At 40.5% G+C, this 19019-nt stretch overlaps 1 protein-coding gene across 2 annotated transcripts in view; it reads left to right on the top strand.

Annotated features, from left to right (window-relative positions):
* The window catches only part of ST6GALNAC3 (ST6 N-acetylgalactosaminide alpha-2,6-sialyltransferase 3), a 315028-nt gene that overhangs the window by 140547 nt on the left and 155462 nt on the right, over window positions 1-19019 (top strand). For both annotated transcript variants that reach the window (XM_073357306.1, XM_073357308.1), the window contains exon 2: window positions 8934-9128. In XM_073357306.1, coding sequence (XP_073213407.1) covers window positions 8934-9128 — 195 coding nt within the window. The remainder of the gene's footprint in view (window positions 1-8933; window positions 9129-19019) is intronic.

The raw sequence follows: 19019 nt of genomic DNA, 5'->3' as shown, positions 1-19019 counted from the left end.
GTATCCCGCTTTCCCACTTACCTCAGGGCTTTGGTCTCCTTCCCCCGGTGAACCTAGTTTAAAGCCCTCCTCACTAGGTTAGCCAGCCTGCTCGCAAAGGTGCTCTTCCCTCTCTTCGTAAGGTGGAGCCCATCTCTGCCCAGCACTCCTCCTTTATGGTACACCATCCCATGGTCAAAGAATCCAAAGCCTTCTCTCCAACACCACCTGCGTAGCCATTCGTTGACTTCCATGATTTGACGGTCCCTACCCAGGCCTTTTCTTTCCACGGGGAGGATGGACGAGAACACCACTTGCGCCACAAACTCCTTTATCCTTCTTCCCAGAGCCACGTAGTCCGCAGTGATCCGCTCAAGGTCATTATTGGCAGTATCATTAGTGCCTACGTGGAGAAGCAGGAAGGGGTAGCGATCCGAGGGCTTGATGAGTCTCGGCAGTCTCTCCGTCACATCGCGAATCTTAGCCCCTGGCAAGCAGCAGATTTCTCGGTTTTTCCGGTCAGGGCGGCAGATAGATGATTCAGTCCCCCGGAGGAGAGAGTCCCCGACCACCACCACCCGCCTCCTTCTCTTGGGAGTGGTAGTTGGGGAACCCCCAACCTCAGGACAGCGCATCTCATGCCTTCCAACCAGTGGAGTCTCCTTCTGCTTTCTCCCCCCAGACGTATCATCTGGTCCACTCTCCGCAATGGTACCTGTGGAGAGAACATGAAAGCGGTTAGTTACCTGTGTCCGCATTGCTGGAACCCGGACATTCCCCCTTCTTCTTCTGGAGGTCACATGTTGCCAAGCTTCTTCACTGGCCTCTTGGCTCCGCTGTGCAACCTGCTCTAAATCTTTAGAGCTTTGTGCCCGTAGAAGCATATCCTGACTTTTGTCCAGAAAATCCTCAGATTCTCGTATGCAACGCAGGGTCGTTATCTGTTGCTCCAGACCTTCAATCTTCTCTTCCAATATGGAGACCAGCTTGCACTTTGTACAGACAAAGCCGCTTCTGTCCTGTGGAAGAAAGACAAACATGGCACATCCAGTGCAGGTCACAACAGCTGAACACCCCCACTTCCATATCACCTTCCTACCTCCTTGCTCCAGTGCTTCCCTGCTGGTCATGTTCCAGGAATAAAGCATGGCAGATATATCCTGGTCCAAAAATACCCTTTCACCTTGTCTTGCTAATTTCTATTCTTAAAAACAGAGCTGTCTGCCAATCTCACCCCATTCTTTTTTCTTCCCAAGGAGTGGAATCAAAAATCCACTAGCCGTCTCATGTTGCTCTTTGAGTGTTTTCAGATGAACTTTCACATCTAGATGCAATGCAAGTAAATCTCCAGCTATAGATTTGTTGCAAGTGGCTTTTGACATGCAAGTATATTTTTTAAAAAATCTCTTTACTAGGTAAGCATTTTTTGTGGTTATGGCATTTGCCAATTTCCAGTGTTACTCCTGTTATACTTTTTAGTAGTTACAGTTGAGATTATATCTTTGGAGAGTTCGAGAAGAGTAGTCCCTGAATGACCATTAGCAGCTCTAGGCAGCTGTTCTCACAATGCCAAGGAGAGATGGATGCTGGAAGAAAGGACTGGAAAGCAGGTCTGTTTTCAAGAACAGAAATCAGCAAGGAGTGATGAAATATTCTTCTGAAGGAATTTCACTCGGTGGTCTTTTGTGACGGAAAGTGACACTTGAACAAGGTGCTCAAGACTATAAAAGACAAAATAAAATAAATCTGGTTTTACATACAGTAGTTCACAAAATGAAACAAATTCGGTAAATGTAGCTGTTATTGTTTTCAATTGGAGATATACTTGAGTAAAAATCAAATGAAGCTTGAAAACCTGCAGCACTACAATAAAAGTAGTAAAATGTGCAGGAGTATTTAAAAAAAAATCAAGCTCTTCGTTATAGTCATAAAAGTAAGTATTGTGAAACCAGTACAATATTATACCGTATCATGTCATTTAAGAGGCTGTAAACATACATGTTAATCTTTACCTCTCACTTGTCCTTCCAGGCTCACTTTTACCATGTATTCATGAATATAGCGGATAGAAAAAGGTCTATAAAAATCAATTTCTCTACAAAATGTATTATTTTAAACTGCTTTTTGGAGCTTGGAATTGTCTTTTTTAGTGTCTTATACTGCACCAAGCTCACTGTTGGCATTTTACAGATGATAAAATAATACTAATAGCCATCTTGTCAGAAAGCACTGGTCTAGTGCTTAGATTAGGGAACTGGGAGTGAATTTTGTTGCTGATTTGCTGTGTGGCCTTGGGCAAGTCACTTAAGCCTTGGTTTATATATCTGTAAAATGGATAGAATAGCATTTAGCTTTGTACCTCACAGGAATACTATGGGACTTATTATTACTTGTAAAGTGTTTTGAGAGACTTTGCCATAAATTGTTCTGCAAGTGACAAATTTTGCTGGTTTAGTATTGGCTCTGGATCTAGGAGTTAGTGTGGGGAACACAGAAAAGCAGATACTACAGACCTTTGTAGAATTTATTACAAGTTGTGACACTGCTTTGTCATAGTGAAAATGCTTTCTTTTTTGTTAAATCTGTAAATCACTACTAGCCCTGTTAGACAACTGTATACAGCACAAAATACTACAGATCCATTTAAATGTGTTACCAATCCAGCAGAAATGATGAAACTGTAAAATGTTGTTGTCACATCGATATTCCTTATCAGATCATAAAAGAAAAACAATTCCACCTCACTCAGAAAACTGTCAAATTCTTGCTAAAATAAAACTAATGAGTCACACCGGTAACTGGTAAATCCCCAAAATGTGGGTAATGCAATGGTTATATATGTTAAACCACATTAGAAACCATACGATCAAATATGGACACACGCAACACACATGTTTCATCATTAATGTTTTATTTCCACAGAGCTTTCCTCAGAATCCTAACCAGCAAAATAGTATGATAGACCTGTGATTATATAGCAACATATAAAAATTCAAGCCTAGAAGGAATGATTCATCATGTCTACTGCATGATGCTTATTGATTTTGATATACATCCTAGACAGAATGATTCTGATTGCCAAGAAATAACAAACAAAATTGGGATTATATTATGGATATTGAATGAAAAAAAAAAGAAAACGAGAAAGAAAAATGGCTAGTGCCTCAGCAGCTTCCCTGTCTGAGGTAACCACAAGCATTGCATTGCATGTATTCAAATCCCTTCAGTTCATCCAATGTTATCAGAGTAGCCATACACATAAATTTTTCCCTCAGTGAGTATCCGCTTTGGTTACTGAGTGAAGTTAACAAACAAAAGCCTGTTGGCCACTGTAAACGAATATGGTGATTTTCTTCTAGCAACTCCCTGCTAGATTAAAGTCTAGCACTGTTGTAAAAGGAATAAAAGCATCTGAAAATTAATATAGCTTGAAAGTCATTCAGCTATGAATCTGTTAAAAATCTATTATCTGCTATACCTCGCTACGGAACATGTTTAAAACTAGATATTTTTTAATTAAAATGCCAAGTGCATCAAAATGCCTATATTAAATTAGTGAGAAAAGTGTATAGATTGACTGGGATTTTCATATAGGTAACGTTCCTGTCAGAGGAAATAGATTCTAAAAGTTTCCATTGTTAAAGGGCTGTTTGCAACTACCTGAAACGAAAAATAAAGCAGGAACAAGATTTCTCCCTATTGTAATTTGCTAATTTAATTCTGTATTGGTGCGGCAAAATTTCAAATGATTGGTTTTGCAGGTGCTTAAAATTTTGATATGCAGAAGCTTTGAGATTAGCAATTGTGCAGTAAGCTATAAATATGGCTCCATCCATATTTTTAATGACCCAGTGTGACTTAAAAAGCCTTTTAATCCAATTCTAAATTGTAAATTTCAGGAAAGGAGAAGTGACAATGTCTCTTTTTTAGCAGGGGGAGTTCACAAGGAACACTACAGGAGGAATACCTATGGAAAAATTTTCCTGAGTGGCTGGAAAAAAGCCTCTTTAGAGGGGTATACTTCTGTTTAAAATGACAGGCAGAGCATTTTTTAGGTATTGATCATGTGCCTGTTTTTTTTTTTTTTGCTTCTTAAAAAAGCTAGAAAGTTAGGTCAGTAGGGTCTTTTTCTGCTTGGGTTTTAACCAGAGCCATTCTGAGGGCTGTCAGTTCTGGTCTTCCTTGGTTTCGCTAGTAGACTTGTAGGAGGGTGTGTCTTGGAGAATGGGTGCTTGTGGTTCTCACACCCTAATGAAACAAATGAATATGCTGAATCTTTAGCAAAAAAAAAAGAAAAGAAAAAAAAAAGGAAAAGGAGGACTTGTGGCACCTTAGAGACTAACCAATTTATTTGAGCATAAGCTTTCGTGAGCTACAGCTCACTTCATCGGATGCATACTGTGGAAAGTGTAGAAGATCTTTTTATACACACAAAGCATGAAAAAATGGGTGTTTACCACTACAAAAGGTTTTCTCTCCCCCAACCCCACTCTCCTGCAATCTTTTTCTTTTTGCAAATACAGACTAACACGGCTGTTACTCTGAAACCTGTCATTTAGCAAAAAAGTTCCTTTCTTCAAAAAGCTAAATAAATATAAATGTGTGTTATCAAAAATAAAATAAATATCCAAATTTAATAGTTTGATTAAAAATCCCTTCAGCTTTCTTGTGAGGTCGTCATGGCACTCTTTCTCCAGACATTGTAGAATCTTCTATGTAAAGACATGCTCTGCATTTCTAATGCAGAAAAATTCCTCCCTCTGACTTTTTTTAAAGAAACCTTTTAGTCTTTGTAGGAAAGCCAGCTGGGGGTGATAACTTGATTCTCACGACTTGGTTGAACCTTCCACACCCCCTCCAAGGAGTTATTAAAGGTAGTCTCTGACTTTTGTTTTTGCTGGTGGGTTCTCCTCTGCCCCCTCAACCCCTGTGTGAGTGGTGGGCAGGGCCTCAGGGGGGAAGAGGCCAAGCTGGGGCAGGGCCTCGGGGTGGAGCATGGGCAGGGTCTCAGGGTAAAGAGGCCAAGCACGGGCAGGGCCTCGGAGCAGAGTGTGGGTGGGACCTTGGATGGAGCGGGGTGGGGCCTTGGGTTGGAGCATGGGTGGGGCCTTGGGCGGAAAGGGCAGAGTGCAGGCGGGGCTTCGGGATGGAGCACTGGGTGGGGCTTTGGTGGAAGAGGCTGAGTGGGGGCAGGGCCTTGGGTGGAGTGCAAGTGGAATGGGGGGGTTGGGCCACAGTCTGGCACCAGGGTCAACAAAAGATTAATCCAGCCCTGCGGGTGCTGAGCACCACTGTTTTTTTCGGTTGGTGCTTGAGTCCCAGAGCACCCACAGAGTCAGCGTCTATGATTAAAGGTCTTCAGTAAAGCTGGAAGGTAGACAGCTATCTATTGGTGACATCTGTTGGTGGTGGAATAGAATACAATGCCATGTCTTGTAGCTGTGTATTTTTTTTCAAACAAGGCTTACAGATGTAGTGAAAACATGTATTCAAATAAATTCTGGCAATCCCCTTTAAATTGTTGTATTATTTAGTGGGGGGAAAGTCTTAAATGGAGTAAATAATGTAACAAATTTATACCCCCTCATTGCTCCCTGGGTATCACTGTGCTGCACAGCCTGGCCACTCAGAACTGTTAAAAGCTTTCATATGTAACCTAACAGATCCTATTCCATCTGGAACAGTGGAATGGCACATGTGCCCACACTAGCCAGCTTGTTGCAATATAACGTAAATCTTTTGTAATGCACTTGGTGAGAAGTTCACAGGCTCTTAGGGTTCTGGAAGTTAGATAAGCTATTCTATCATACGCCTATTCTGCACTTCAGACTTGCTTGCTTTAACTTTTTTAACAGTTTATGAATAACTTGCCTCTTATTTTATTCACTAAAACTCATCACTGGAGGGAGCACCTCTCCTGGTTTCCATTCTCCCCTCAATAACCCCATTCTCTCTTGTCATAAATATAAAGGGAAGGGTAAACCCCTTTGAAATCCCTCCTGGCCAGGGGAAAGCTCCTCTCACCTGTAAAGCGTTAAGAAGCTAAAGGTAACCTCACTGGCACCTGACCAAAATGACCAACGAGGAGACAAGATACTTTCAAAAGCTGGGAGGAGGGAGAGAAACAAAGGGTCTGGTCTGTCTGTCTATATGCTGCTTTGCCGGGGATAGACCAGGAATGGAGTCTTAGAACTTTTAGTTAGTAATCTAGCTAGGTATGCGTTAGATTATGATTTCTTTAAATGGCTGAGAAAAGAATTGTGCTGAATAGAATAACTATTTCTGTCTGTGTATCTTTTTATAACTTAAGGTTTTGCCTAGAGGGGTTCTCTATGTTTTAAATCTAATTACCCTGTAAGGTATCTACCATCCTGATGTTACAGGGGGGATTTCTTTACTTCTATTTACTTCTATCTCTATTAAAAGTCTTCTTGTAAGAAAACTGAATGCTTTTTCATTGTTCTCAGATCCAAGGGTTTGGGTCTGTGGTCACCTATGCAAATTGGTGAGGCTTTTTATCCAACATTTCCCAGGAAAGGTGGGGGGTGCAAGTGTTGGGAGGATTGTTCATTGTTCTTAAGATCCAAGGGTCTGGGTCTGTAGTCACCTAGGCAAATTGGTGAGGCTTTTTACCAAACCTTGTCCAGGAAGTGGGGTGCAAGGTTTTGGGAAGTATTTTGGGGGGAAGGACGCGTCCAAACAGCTCTTCCCCAGTAACCAGTATTAGTTTGGTGGTGGTAGCAGCCAATCCAAGGACAACGGGTGGAATATTTTGTACCTTGGGGAAGTTTTGACCTAAGCTGGTAAAGATAAGCTTAGGAGGTTTTTCATGCAGGTCCCCACATCTGTACCCTAGAGTTCAGAGTGGGGGAGGAACCTTGACATGGAAAGTTCTAAGATTCCATTCCTGGTCTATCCCCGGCAGAAACCCAGCATATAGACAGACACACAGACCCTTTGTTTCTCTCCCTCCTCCAGCTTTTGAAAGTATCTTGTCTCCTCATTGGTCATTTTGGTCAGGTGCCAGCAAGGTTACCTTTAGCTTCTTAACCCTTTACAGGTGAGAGGAGCTTTCCCCTGGCCAGGAGGGATTTCAAAGGGGTTTACCCTTCCCTTTATATTTATGACATCTCTGATTTCCCATCTCGACCTGTCTTGCCTCCCATTATTCATCAAACTACTGTGTTCCAAGATTTCAAAACAGACAAATCATCTAACTAACCCACCATAACTATACTGCCAACTGTGGTGTATATGGGAATAGGATAGTAGCTCTTTATATAATCTGTGAGCCCTCTAGTGGTGCTCACTGTATTCTGTGTTCAGAAGCCACCAGAACCCTACCAGAGCAGTAGTGTATATATTAAGCTAGTCCTTGCATGTTGTATATATTCAGTAAACATGGTTATTTGGACCCCGCCAAGCTCATGTTGTTCTTTTATATGATGTTTTCTGTGTAAGGAGAAAAACACACAACACCAACATGACCAACATAACCCAGAACTGAATTTTAATTTCTCCAGTCTGTTGAATCAGTATGTAGTCAAATGAAACTCCAGGTGAGGAAAAGATTATATCTTGTGTCCTCTCATTCTTCCATCTCTCCAGCTACCCCTGTACAACAGCTAGCATCCACACATAATAGCCACTGCAGATCTGCGACTTGGGCTAGTTGCAACTATTCTGGATTGCAATTAAATACAGACATTAGCAGTCAGATTTTGATATCCATCATTAGGAGAAAAATGTACTTTAAAGACTGTACCTTCTCAAGGTGCTTGATTTATTTCTTCTTACTGAAGCTCCATTTATATGGCTGTTTACAATGATGGAATTACTTTCAATAGAGTGATTAAATAGATGCAAACGAGGTAAAGCAATAATCCAGTGGGAGTAATATATAAATACCTCAAGCCTATAAATGGCATATTCCTCCAACAAAACCTTTAAACAATGTTTTCTGTAAACTGTATAGTTCTGTTGTGTCTAAAGTCCTTAGCCACTTGCACTAGCTGGGCATGCTTTTTCCCTAAGTAGTTTGGAAGCAATTTCTCTGCTCTCGTTAAAAGTGCAGGACTCATCAAATTATATGTTAAGTCATTATGTTGAAATGTGTCACCATCCTGCAGCTGTAATTAATACTTTTTCCTGGTTAGAAGACTAGGCGGGTTCAGGTCTAGGTGGATTAGAGGTGAAAATCAGGGTTTAAGTGGCCATTCAAGAGACCTTTTAAATTATTAACAATTGAGGTCAACTTGTCCTTGGTAATAAGGGCTCACTTTGTCAATTTGTGAGCCTGGAAAGAAGCAGAAAGTCTGGTCCACTTATTCTAAGGAATGGATTCTGATTTCAGTTAGAGTATGTAAATCCAGGGTAACTCCACTGACTTTATTGGAATGATTTAGAATTAACATGTAATAAATAAGATCAGAATCTGTTACGAGAAAGGGACAATCATGTATCACTTTAGCCTATACAGATATCATGTGTATTTTATTTCAGTGCATCAGCTTTGTGCAAAAGTGGGAGGACCAGTCATGTATGCCATGCAGGGGAACTACAGATTGAAACTGTTCAAATTTTGATTTTAAAGTGACATTCCAAGATGGATTTTTCCTTTGTTCAGCCAGCTATATAGCTGGTTAATATTTTTGCCATTTTGATTAAAAATGGGATGAATTTTTTCACAAGAAATGTTTTTATTTTTTCAACCAGCCTTAAGCAAAACTCTTAAAGTGACGGAAATTCAAGTTTTAAGATGCAAAATTATTCAGTTGCCTATCTTACTGGGATCTAGCAGCCTTAGCAGTTACAGCTCCCTGCACTAGGCACAAGCAGATAAAGCTTTGAAAAAGGGAAAGACTACTTACCATGGATATTGCATATATAGATTTGTTGTTGTTTGAAACTGATCCTTATATTTTTAGTAAAACGCTCTTTTTTTCCAATTTTAGAGAAAGTCCATTATTGCAGTAAGTTCCGTAGCAGCATTCCTCTTCGTCATCATTTTTCGCCTTACCAATGAAGTAAACTTCCCTTTGATTTTAAACTGCTTTGGACAAACTGATGTGAAATGGATGCTGTTTTCCGACAAACAAAAGCGGCCTCTCAGAACTCACTATGGATATATAAATATAAAAACACAAGAGGTAAGAACTTCTACTAGAGCAATGGCTAGAAAGTATGTAATCAATAAATTTGGTAACTAAATGAAGTATTTAAAAAACAACAGAGCAAACCATGTGCTCAACAAACCCCCATCTCACTGGCCGCAGATAAGAGTTTTAACTGTCCTGACAGAAAATGTCCCACTGAAAAATCTAAGTAGGTAATGTTTTTCAAAACCAAAGGAACCTTCTAAAAATTCAGATAGTTTAAACTCTGTAATCTCCATAACCAGAGCTTTAAAAGAACAGTGACCTGAACTCAAAATTCTGGGTAGTTCTTTTCGGGAGATGGCTGGAAAGAAGGGCACCATTCAGCAAAAGTGTATGAATAAGAAAGCCAGCATCAGATTAGTGTTTTGTGTGGTTTAATTTAAATATTGCATTAATACTTAGTATACAGCATGTCAGCTTATTTTGAAGATTGTTGGATTTTCATTTCCACTTGTGTATCATATAGTGTTTTAATTTGTGTTATTTCATCATTTGCAAAATGTTTGGTTTGGGTCTTGTTGATAAGCCATCTTGCAAAGATTCCAGTTTACGTCAACTCCAGTACTTTAAGGACTCTGATGCTATTGGCACTCTTGGAGGTATTCCTGTATTATTATTATTGTTGTTGTTATATTTATTATTTGTTTTTATTTTACTGAAATCTTCTCCACTCTGTCTTCAGAATTTGTTTGCTATTTGTGCATAAGTGCAAATCATTGAAATAAATTCAATAACATTAAAACATGAATCTGTTTTACAAGCTCTTTCTGATAGTTATTCCTTTTTTACACTGGCAAGCAATAAAATGCTTTTACAGTCTTATTGTCTTTGTTTGGTTTATTTTGCTTAAGGAAGTAATAATTATTAGATTCATGTGCGGAGTACATTGAATATGTCTTTTTTGAGAATGAAGGTATTTTTTCCCCCACTTCGTGAGTGCAGCTGTTTTTCGTTTAGTTTTCTAACTGCACGGGATAGGTTAATTGTTTCACCATTACAGTGTCAAAGGTGAAAACCAGAGCAAGAAATTGTAGTTTTGTAGGGAGTTACATTTAAAAGCTTTTAACGTTTGTAATGAATGTAGTGTTCATGAAAGATGCAGAATTGAGAGCTCTAGAGTGCATTTGCCTACAGAAACGCACAGGACAAGCAGGAGGAAAGAAGTCTTCTTGAGTCAGTGAGTGAAATCCTGGCCTCATTGAAGTCAGTGGGAGCTATGCCATTGACTTAACTGGGGCCAGGATTTCATCCAGTGTGCCTTAAACCTAAAAGTGATTGAGGAACTCATTGAGGGCGAAAGGGCAGTTAATTCTCCATGCCAGCTAATAAGGTGGGCCTGTCTCCTGACGCTGCCGACTGCCAACTGTGGTGGTGGGTTTGAGATGAGGACACTATGTGAACTGGATGGAGGCCACCAACTTGTGTAAATTAAGCCACCAAAATCATTTGGTCGCTGCCAATCTGAGCTGGATTCAAACCGGCAGCCTTGGAGGAGAAGGGCTTAATATCCTATTGCCATTGCCCTGAACCAGCTCGTTCTCCAAGAGGTTAGGTGTTGGATGTAGAAACACTGGTAGCTCCACGCTTACTGATTGTTTCCTTAATGTATTTCAAAAGTACATTTACCCTGCCGCTGTGAGGTGTCCTTCCCAGTGAGGGTGGAGAGACATGTGCTACCCCTGCTTGAGCTAGTGTGCTGAATATAACCGCGTGGCACAGGCAGCTGCTCAGGCTAGACACCCAAGTATTTACCCTGGGGGGCGGGCAGGATTGTGCTTGGGAAGCTAGCCTGAGCTGCCACTATGGCTACGCTGCTAGTTTTAGCTTGCTAGCCTGCGTGTCTGTGCTGGGAATCCCAGGTAGATGAGCCCATACATCGGAGATGGAACTGAGTGGTCTGATAATCGGTGACTGATTAATCGATTAGCAAGACATTATTCGCAGTGTAGCTGAGGCCACGGAGGATTTTTTTAATTAGTAACTTCAATTGTTTTCCCCCTCAAACATGCAGATTACATTAATATTTGCTAATTAACAGTGATGAGGAGGATACTGAACATGCCTTGCTAATTGTGAATACTCTGCTCTCGAATTAATTATTCCCTGTGTGAGGGAGATTTTTGTGTCGGCTGTGTGAAAAGCTTTCATGCTGCTCGTCTTTGTAGTTCTCTCACAGCCTTTTTAGACTAATAGTTTTTATTTTAGAGTGATGCATTAGAAGTAAAAATGAATATGTATGTATATGCTGTACCCTATATCTTACAATGATTAGATACCCTTCTGCCTTATTGGTGGAATCCTAAAACAGCAGTTGTCTCATCCAACAAGATGCTGAGTTCAATTCCCTCTAATTTCAGAGTTCAGATGTTCTTGTGGTGTTCTGTGCTGCTAATGTACAACTTCAAGCATTCTATCTGTCTCTGCCCTCCCACATCCCTAGTGCATGCACCCTGTATACTTCCCTGTCTCCTTGTACCCCATCAGATCCCCAGTCTTGTCTGCTGCCATTCTATATTCTCTTCTATGCTCCGCCTTTCTGATAGCTCCTTGCACTTCTTTCATACCCCCCACTCCATTTCCCTTCCCCTTCTCTCCCCCACAGCCTCCCATTCTGAGGCAAGGGAGCATGCTACATACTTCTTTGCATACATCCTCTAGTACCCTGCCGCCCCAGAGTTACTGAAAGGCACTCTTCCTAAGTAAAGCAACAAAACAGAACACATTCTGCCATGCCATTTCAGCCATCTGTCAAGACAAAAAGGCGAGAAAAATGTTTAAAGATGAACTACACATACACTTGAAGATATTTTTCCTGATGTTTACCATATTCCCTCGCCCCCCCCAAAAAAGCTCAACCGTAGGATGAGCTATAGCTGTGAAATTTCAGGCAGTTGGTTTCTTTTGGGGGATAACTGAATTGATAGGACTTGGAAAATTGGGCATGTTATGAGAAAGTAGTCACTCAGTAATTAAAGTTAAAGCTATCTCTGATGCATAATAGGAAAGTTTATACAATCAGTAAGTGGTGACATAAACATGTCTATCACAAAATAGGTACATTTTAAAGGGTGATGCATGTATATCACTTTGAAATGTGAACATCTAGCAGAATGTGGCAGCAAAAGGGATATTTCTAGTTCATTGTGTGTGGGAATTAGTAACATAATGACATGAAATATTTTTTGCAAAAAATAACAAACATTTTAAGATGAAATATAACTAGATTACATGGGAGTACTTCGATTGTGGTGAGAGATGTGATTTAACTATCCTTAATTAAGGCTGTACATAATACAATATTGTTGCTATGGTTTCCTTGAATTGTAGCTATAGCAACAGCTATAAAAATTTGGTTTTGTGTTCAGTAAACATACTATATTTAATGTAAATCGGATATTAAGTGTTATTGTCCTGACATGTTATGCTAAGACACACTTTAGTTTTTCTGACTAATGCAATATTTGTAAAATATAAGGTCCCAAGTTTGCATTCAGGGGCTCATGGATTTCAGAGAATTTGCTGCAGCAGCATCCAATCCTTTCCCACTTTAATTCAAAATGGAATGGAATGGAATGCTGCCCTAAGAAACAATCTGAGACGATCCACCCAGAGATATGTCCCCACACTGGCAGGACCACCTGTGGGAGGCTAGAGCTAGCTGCTTCCACACTGGCTCTGGACCCGGCCCCCAGTTCCTGATAATGACTCCAAATGCAGCTGTCTCCGGTTCCCTGCATGGGACTCGGCAGAAATGTTAATATGATCATGTTATCTTTTTTTTGACTAACTTCTGCTAAGCCAAAGGAACAATTTGCATCCATCCATTCCAGCCAGTATCTTCCTGTTCACCCCACCTACACCCGAGTCCATGAAGAGAGGCCTCTGGGGGATGCAAGGAGTGGATGAAGACTGTGCTTTGGAGCCGCTAGGCCTGCTTCCTTTGGAGGCCCAAACACTTCGTGTTTATCCTTTCCCCACAGAGCATTTACAGAAAACACACATTTAATTTAAAATTGTATTTACTACTGGAAAAAAGCTCTATGATTAGCCCAGAGAGGAAAATGCACTCTCCACAGAACCAGTGCTGCATGGGCAACAGCACTGCCAGTTCCTCCAAACTGATCTGCCACTCTGCCTAAAACCTGACCTGGAGCGTTTACTTATACAGATCAAAGGATAAATTCAGTCTCATGCTCATTTTGAGCCCCATCTTCCTTCCAAGAGAATTGGTATTCATTATAATAATGGTTTCAGTGATGTGATCATCCGTCGACTGTGACCTGCGTGAAGACCACCTACTGTTTACAGCGGCCAACAAGCAGCTCTCAGTTGGTAACCAGTGATGATGGTAACTGTATTCATTCCAATCCCTTGAACCATCTAGTTCCATTACAATTGACTGGGTATTTTAAAACTAGACTGGACAAAGCATATGAGTATTCTATCGGGAATGGTCTTCCAGTGACAAGGAGATGGATGGGTTGGATGACCTTATAGGACTTTCCATCTCTAATTTCTTTGATTCTATATCTCAAGCTTTTTTGTGACAATTGTGTTGAAATCTACTTTTTGAGAACCATCTTCTGCCTGTTTGTGAAAATAACCTTTTCTCCTTGCATTTTTATTTTAAATACAGCAAGTATAACTTTAAGATATAGTGCTGCAACACTTACTTAATTGAGGGCTGTTGTCATTCTGATAGCTTCCTCCCCTACCCCCAAAAGCTCATGTGATCTTACTTGCAGTGTATCATAACCAGGTACAAGAGAAACTGCTCTCAAAAATTGCAACCCCACAAAGAGATCCTGCCAAATTAGTGAACACCATGTATTTAATTAGCAGCTTTATGACCTCAGATTTAAACACATTAACAGTGTGAAGCCTGATGCTAAGCAAGTCTAAAAGTATGTAAAGTCATACGATTGTAAACCCTGAAAAGAGAATTTTGAATAGTTTATTTTATTCCACGATCAGTATTCATTGAGTTTACCATTTTCTTATGGATAGCAAATCTAGAATATAGCCACAATAACACTTTAAACTCATTATAATAAATACATCCAAATACTATACACAGGCTACACAGTGGGGTTGGAAAGGTACATTCTCAGATGGTCTACAAACTCCTACTGTAAACAAAGACTGTGAAAGATTAATGTTGTTGTCCATACAACTACAGTCATAACTCAGAAAGGAAGAGAGTGACTCCTTTGCTTTCAAAGTGCTTTCATGAACTGGACATTGAAAGTATAGAAAACCTGTGTAGAACAGGATAGACTGTAATAGTCATGCTTTTCTTTAAAAAATCCCCAAACAACTAAAATAATCCTTTTTAATAATGCAGTGATGTCTAGTGAACAAATCTGGAATGATGTGCAGTTCCCTAGTGCCTTTTGTCCAAGGATCTCAGAGAAATTTTGGAACATTAAGCAACCCATTTTACGCTCAGGCAAACTGAAGCTAGGGTGACCAGATGTCCTGTTTTTTATAGGGACAGTCCCAATATTTGGGGCTTTGTCTTTTATATAGGCACCTATTATCCCCCACCCCCTTTCCCAATTTTTCACACTTGCTGTGTGGGTCACCCTAACTGAAGCCCAGTGACGTCATAGTTTGCCCAGTGCTTAATTTGTAATGAAAGAGGTGCTCAAGCCTATATTTTACATTCCTAACTGGTGCAGCAAACCCCAAGGGGGTGCTGGTGCTCTGAACTGCCAAGCCTTGAGGTGCTGGGGCTCAGCCCTGGAATAAATTAATCCCTGAGTTTGCCCAAAGCTACACAATGGGGAAGTGTCGGAACCAGGCATGTAGTTCAGGAATCCCGACTCCCAGTGAGTAGAAAGATTCTTAGATTCCAAAAGAAATGCTTGCTTTGCAGGCGTGTACCCTAGAGCACCAGTTCTGATCAAATGTTTTACTTCTTTCAGTGTTTCTTGTTTATCTTATTCCACCACTTTGTCTCCATTTTCTAGTGCTAGATACATACAGAACCATTTTCTGACATGTAACTGTCCCAGCCGAATGAGTAATGTAATGCTGGAATGATTGATAAATAATAATCTGGAGTTTCACTTTCTGGGTAAAGATGAAAGCAGGAGGGCAGTGCATGGAGTGGTTAGATGAGCTTATATTTGTTGTAAGTATTATGTAGAAGTCAGCAGAGTAAATTCAACTTTCATGTTACAATGTCATTCTGGCTCTCTTGAGAAAGTATTTAGGGGAGTTCATCCCTAAAGCAGCTGAAAAAGCACTCACTGGCTCAGAAGAGGCAATATTATTCTGTATATCAATTAGCTTTTTTTCCTTTCTGTAAAGAGGTTACACTATCTTTTTATAAAAAGAAAAGGAGTACTTGTGGCACCTTAGAGACTAACCAATTTATTTGAGTATAAGCTTTCGTGAGCTACAGCTCACTTCATCGGATGCGTACTGTGGAAAGTGTAGAAGATCTTTTTATACACACAAAGCATGAAAAAATGGGTGTTTACCACTACAAAAGGTTTTCTCTCCCCCCACCCCACTCTCCTGCTGGTAATAGCTTATCTAAAATGATCACTCTCCTTACAATGTGTATGATAATCAAGTTGGGCCATTTCAGCACAAATTCATGTTCCCCGCCCCCCCCCCCCCACAGCTCCACTCTCCTGTTGGTAATAACCAGTTGGAGAACACTTCAATCTCTCTGGTCACGCGATTACAGACATGAAAGTTGCAATATTACAACAAAAAAACTTCAAAACCAGACTCCAGCGAGAGACTGTTGAATTGGAATTCATTTGCAAATTGGATACAATTAACTTAGGCTTGAATAGAGACTGGGAGTGGCTAAGTCATTATGCAAGGTAACCTATTTCCCCTTGTTTTTTCCTACTCCCCCTCCACCCAGACGTTCTTGTTAAACCCTGGATTTGTGCTGGAAATGGCCCACCTCGATTATCATACACATTGTAAGGAGAGTGATCACTTTAGATAAGCTATTACCAGCAGGAGAGTGGAGTGGGGGGAGAGAAAACCTTTTGTAGGGGTAAACACCCATTTTTTCATGCTTTGTGTGTATAAAAAGATCTTCTATACTTTCCACAGTATGCATCGGATGAAGTGAGCTGTAGCTCACGAAAGCTTCTGCTCAAATAAATTGGTTAGTCTCTAAGGTGCCACAAGTATTCCTTTTCTTTTTGCGAATACAGACTAACACGGCTGTTACTCTGAAACCTATCTTTTTATAAAAAAGGTCACTCAAGGGAACGAGATTATATTAAAATAAGAACATTAGCAGTCAGTAGGTGGTGGGATTCTCTAGAGACTGAGCGTGCTGCAAAAGAATTGCAAAACATCTGATAGTGTACTTATTTGACTCTGAAAATAAAGGGGCTGATTCTCAGCTGCTGTAAATTGCTGCAGATCTGCCTTAAGAAGAACATTCTCATACGAAATTTTCCAAGTAAATGGGGAAAGAATTATGTGAACGCAAACCAAATGTAGACTTTTTTTTTAAAAATGATAGAAGTCTGTTGACCATGTTCATCCATGGTGTAATTTTATTGACATCAGTGGAGGCACAACAAGGGTGCATTTGGCCCAATATTTACTGTCCAGATGGATATCCCAATAATAAATAACACTAGGAGGCCAGTCCGGATTTCCCCCTAGGCACATGCCTAAGAGTGCCGGCATTCTAGGGGCGCCTAATAATTCAAATATTGCTGCTGTCCGTCCAGCAGGGGGCAGGGCCGAAGGCAGAGACGGCCTCATGCAGCCCTGTTGGAGCACTCTTCGCTCAGCCCAGCACACAGAATCATCTACCAGCGGGTCCAGTGAATGTGGCTGGGGGGCAGGGCTTGGAAGAGTGGGTCTGTCGGAGGAAGAGTTGTTGGGGGTGCTGGGCAGTGGGAGTGCCCAGTGAGTCTGGGGGCCAGGGTGCTAGAAAGTTGTAGTGGGGCAGCGTGGGGGGTGGTGGGCAGTGGGGGCGGGGAGTGTGTTGCATTGCATTTTAAATGCAAAACTATCTAAGGCAATACGAAAATTGACATAAGAGGTTGGAACACAGGCTATATTGTGTATTTGCCTACCACCTGTGGAGATTCTATCATTTCAGTACCAGAAAGTGCATAGTTATCGAACATATTTCTAAATAACGAGGAGGTAATTGGTCCAGTCACAATAGGCTGCATTCCTATAAAAATTCCATAACTAAACGAAGAAATTCACAAAGAAAGTAAGCTCTGGAAGCTTAAAAGTTAGTTTCTTTTTAATGACAGGTTTCAGAGTAGAAGCCGTGTTAGTCTGTATTTGCAAAAAGAAAAGGAGTACTTGTGGCACCTTAGAGACTAACCAATTTATTTGAGCATAAGCTTTCATGAGCTACAGCTCACTAGATACAAATATCACCGCAAATTACAAAAGGGGCTAAAGACATGAAATACCAAAGGAACAGTGGAAACACTAAGGAGTCTTTGAGGAAGATAAAGCACACATCAGGCAGCTGCTACACGATGCAGAAGGCAGTAGCTGTGGAAAGAACCCTGGAGAGTAGTATCAGACTTGGGTTAAATGAAAACACCAGTTTTACAGCAGTGTAGCTCACATGACTTCAGTGGAGTTGTTTCTCATGTGTGCTGGCGTAAGTGAGAAGAATCAGGTCTTCGTGACCTTGCATCATAAAACCCCACATAAACACAACTGACTATCATAGAAAATTGCTTGACTGTTAATATTTCACACATGAATGGCACCCATTCAGTCATTTCTTTCAGGATCTTGTCTTTTGTAACGCCTTAAGAATTGAAGTGATTTTTAAAAACATTTCAATTTATTGTCTCTTCCTTCCCTGCAAATGCTCTTCTGTTTTGTTTATTCTCATCTCACATCTCTTCAGACTCAGTAATTTCCTTATTGCAATAATGGAGACAAAACTACATACTGTACAATGTTCTTCTGAATGTCTTACAAAGTTTCAAAAATAATTTGTTAAGGATCTATAGATGGTTTCAACGTACAATCCACTGTATAGACTGTTTTAATGAAGATCGTGCCCAGAGACATTTTCTTTCAGGGGTGGATAAAGTTCATTTGTACTAACTACACGAGCATACCAACCCAAGCCCTGGGAGTCCTTGGTACACTCTTCAAAATAAAATTTATATGTAGGACTCAAACAGTCACCTCTGAGAGCGCAACTGCAGTATTTGTATTCATATTCATTTGTAACACACATTCAGAGAATCATAGATTCCAAGGCCAGAAGGGCCCAATGTTATCATCTCGTCTGACTTCCTGTATAACACGGCTGTTACTCTGAAACAGGTCATAGAATCTCCCCAAAATAATCCCTACAGCATCACTTTTAGAAAAGCTTCCAATCTTGATTTAAAAATGGTCAGTGATGGACAGTGAATCGACCACTAATTACTTTCACCACCAAAAATGTACACATTTCCATTTCCACATTTGAATTTGTCTAACGTCCGCTTCGAGCCATTTGATAATGTTATACCTTTGTCTGTTACATTAAAGAGACCAATATAAAATATTTGTTCCCTATGTAGATACTTATAGACTGTAATAAAATCACCCCCTTAACCATCTCTCTTTTAAGCTAAATAGATTGAGCTCTTTGAGCCTATCACATATTTTCTAATCCTTCAATCATTCTGATCGCTCTCCAGTTTATCAACCTCCTTCTTGACTTATGGGCACCAGAACTAGACACGGTATTCCAACAGCAGTCGCACCAGTGCCAAAACAGAGGTAAAATAATCTCTCTACTCCTACTCAAGATTCCCCTGTTCATGCATCCCAGGATCACTTCAGCTTTTTGGGCAACAGCATCACACTGAGAGCTCATGTTCAGCTGATTATCCACTCAAGCCCCAAATCTTTTTC

The sequence above is a fragment of the Lepidochelys kempii genome, chromosome 8 (genome assembly GCF_965140265.1).
Source record: "Lepidochelys kempii isolate rLepKem1 chromosome 8, rLepKem1.hap2, whole genome shotgun sequence".
NCBI classification, from domain to species: Eukaryota; Metazoa; Chordata; order Testudines; family Cheloniidae; genus Lepidochelys; species Lepidochelys kempii.
Note: the sequence above shows the minus strand (reverse complement) of the source record. Positions and strands in the feature narration are given on the sequence as shown.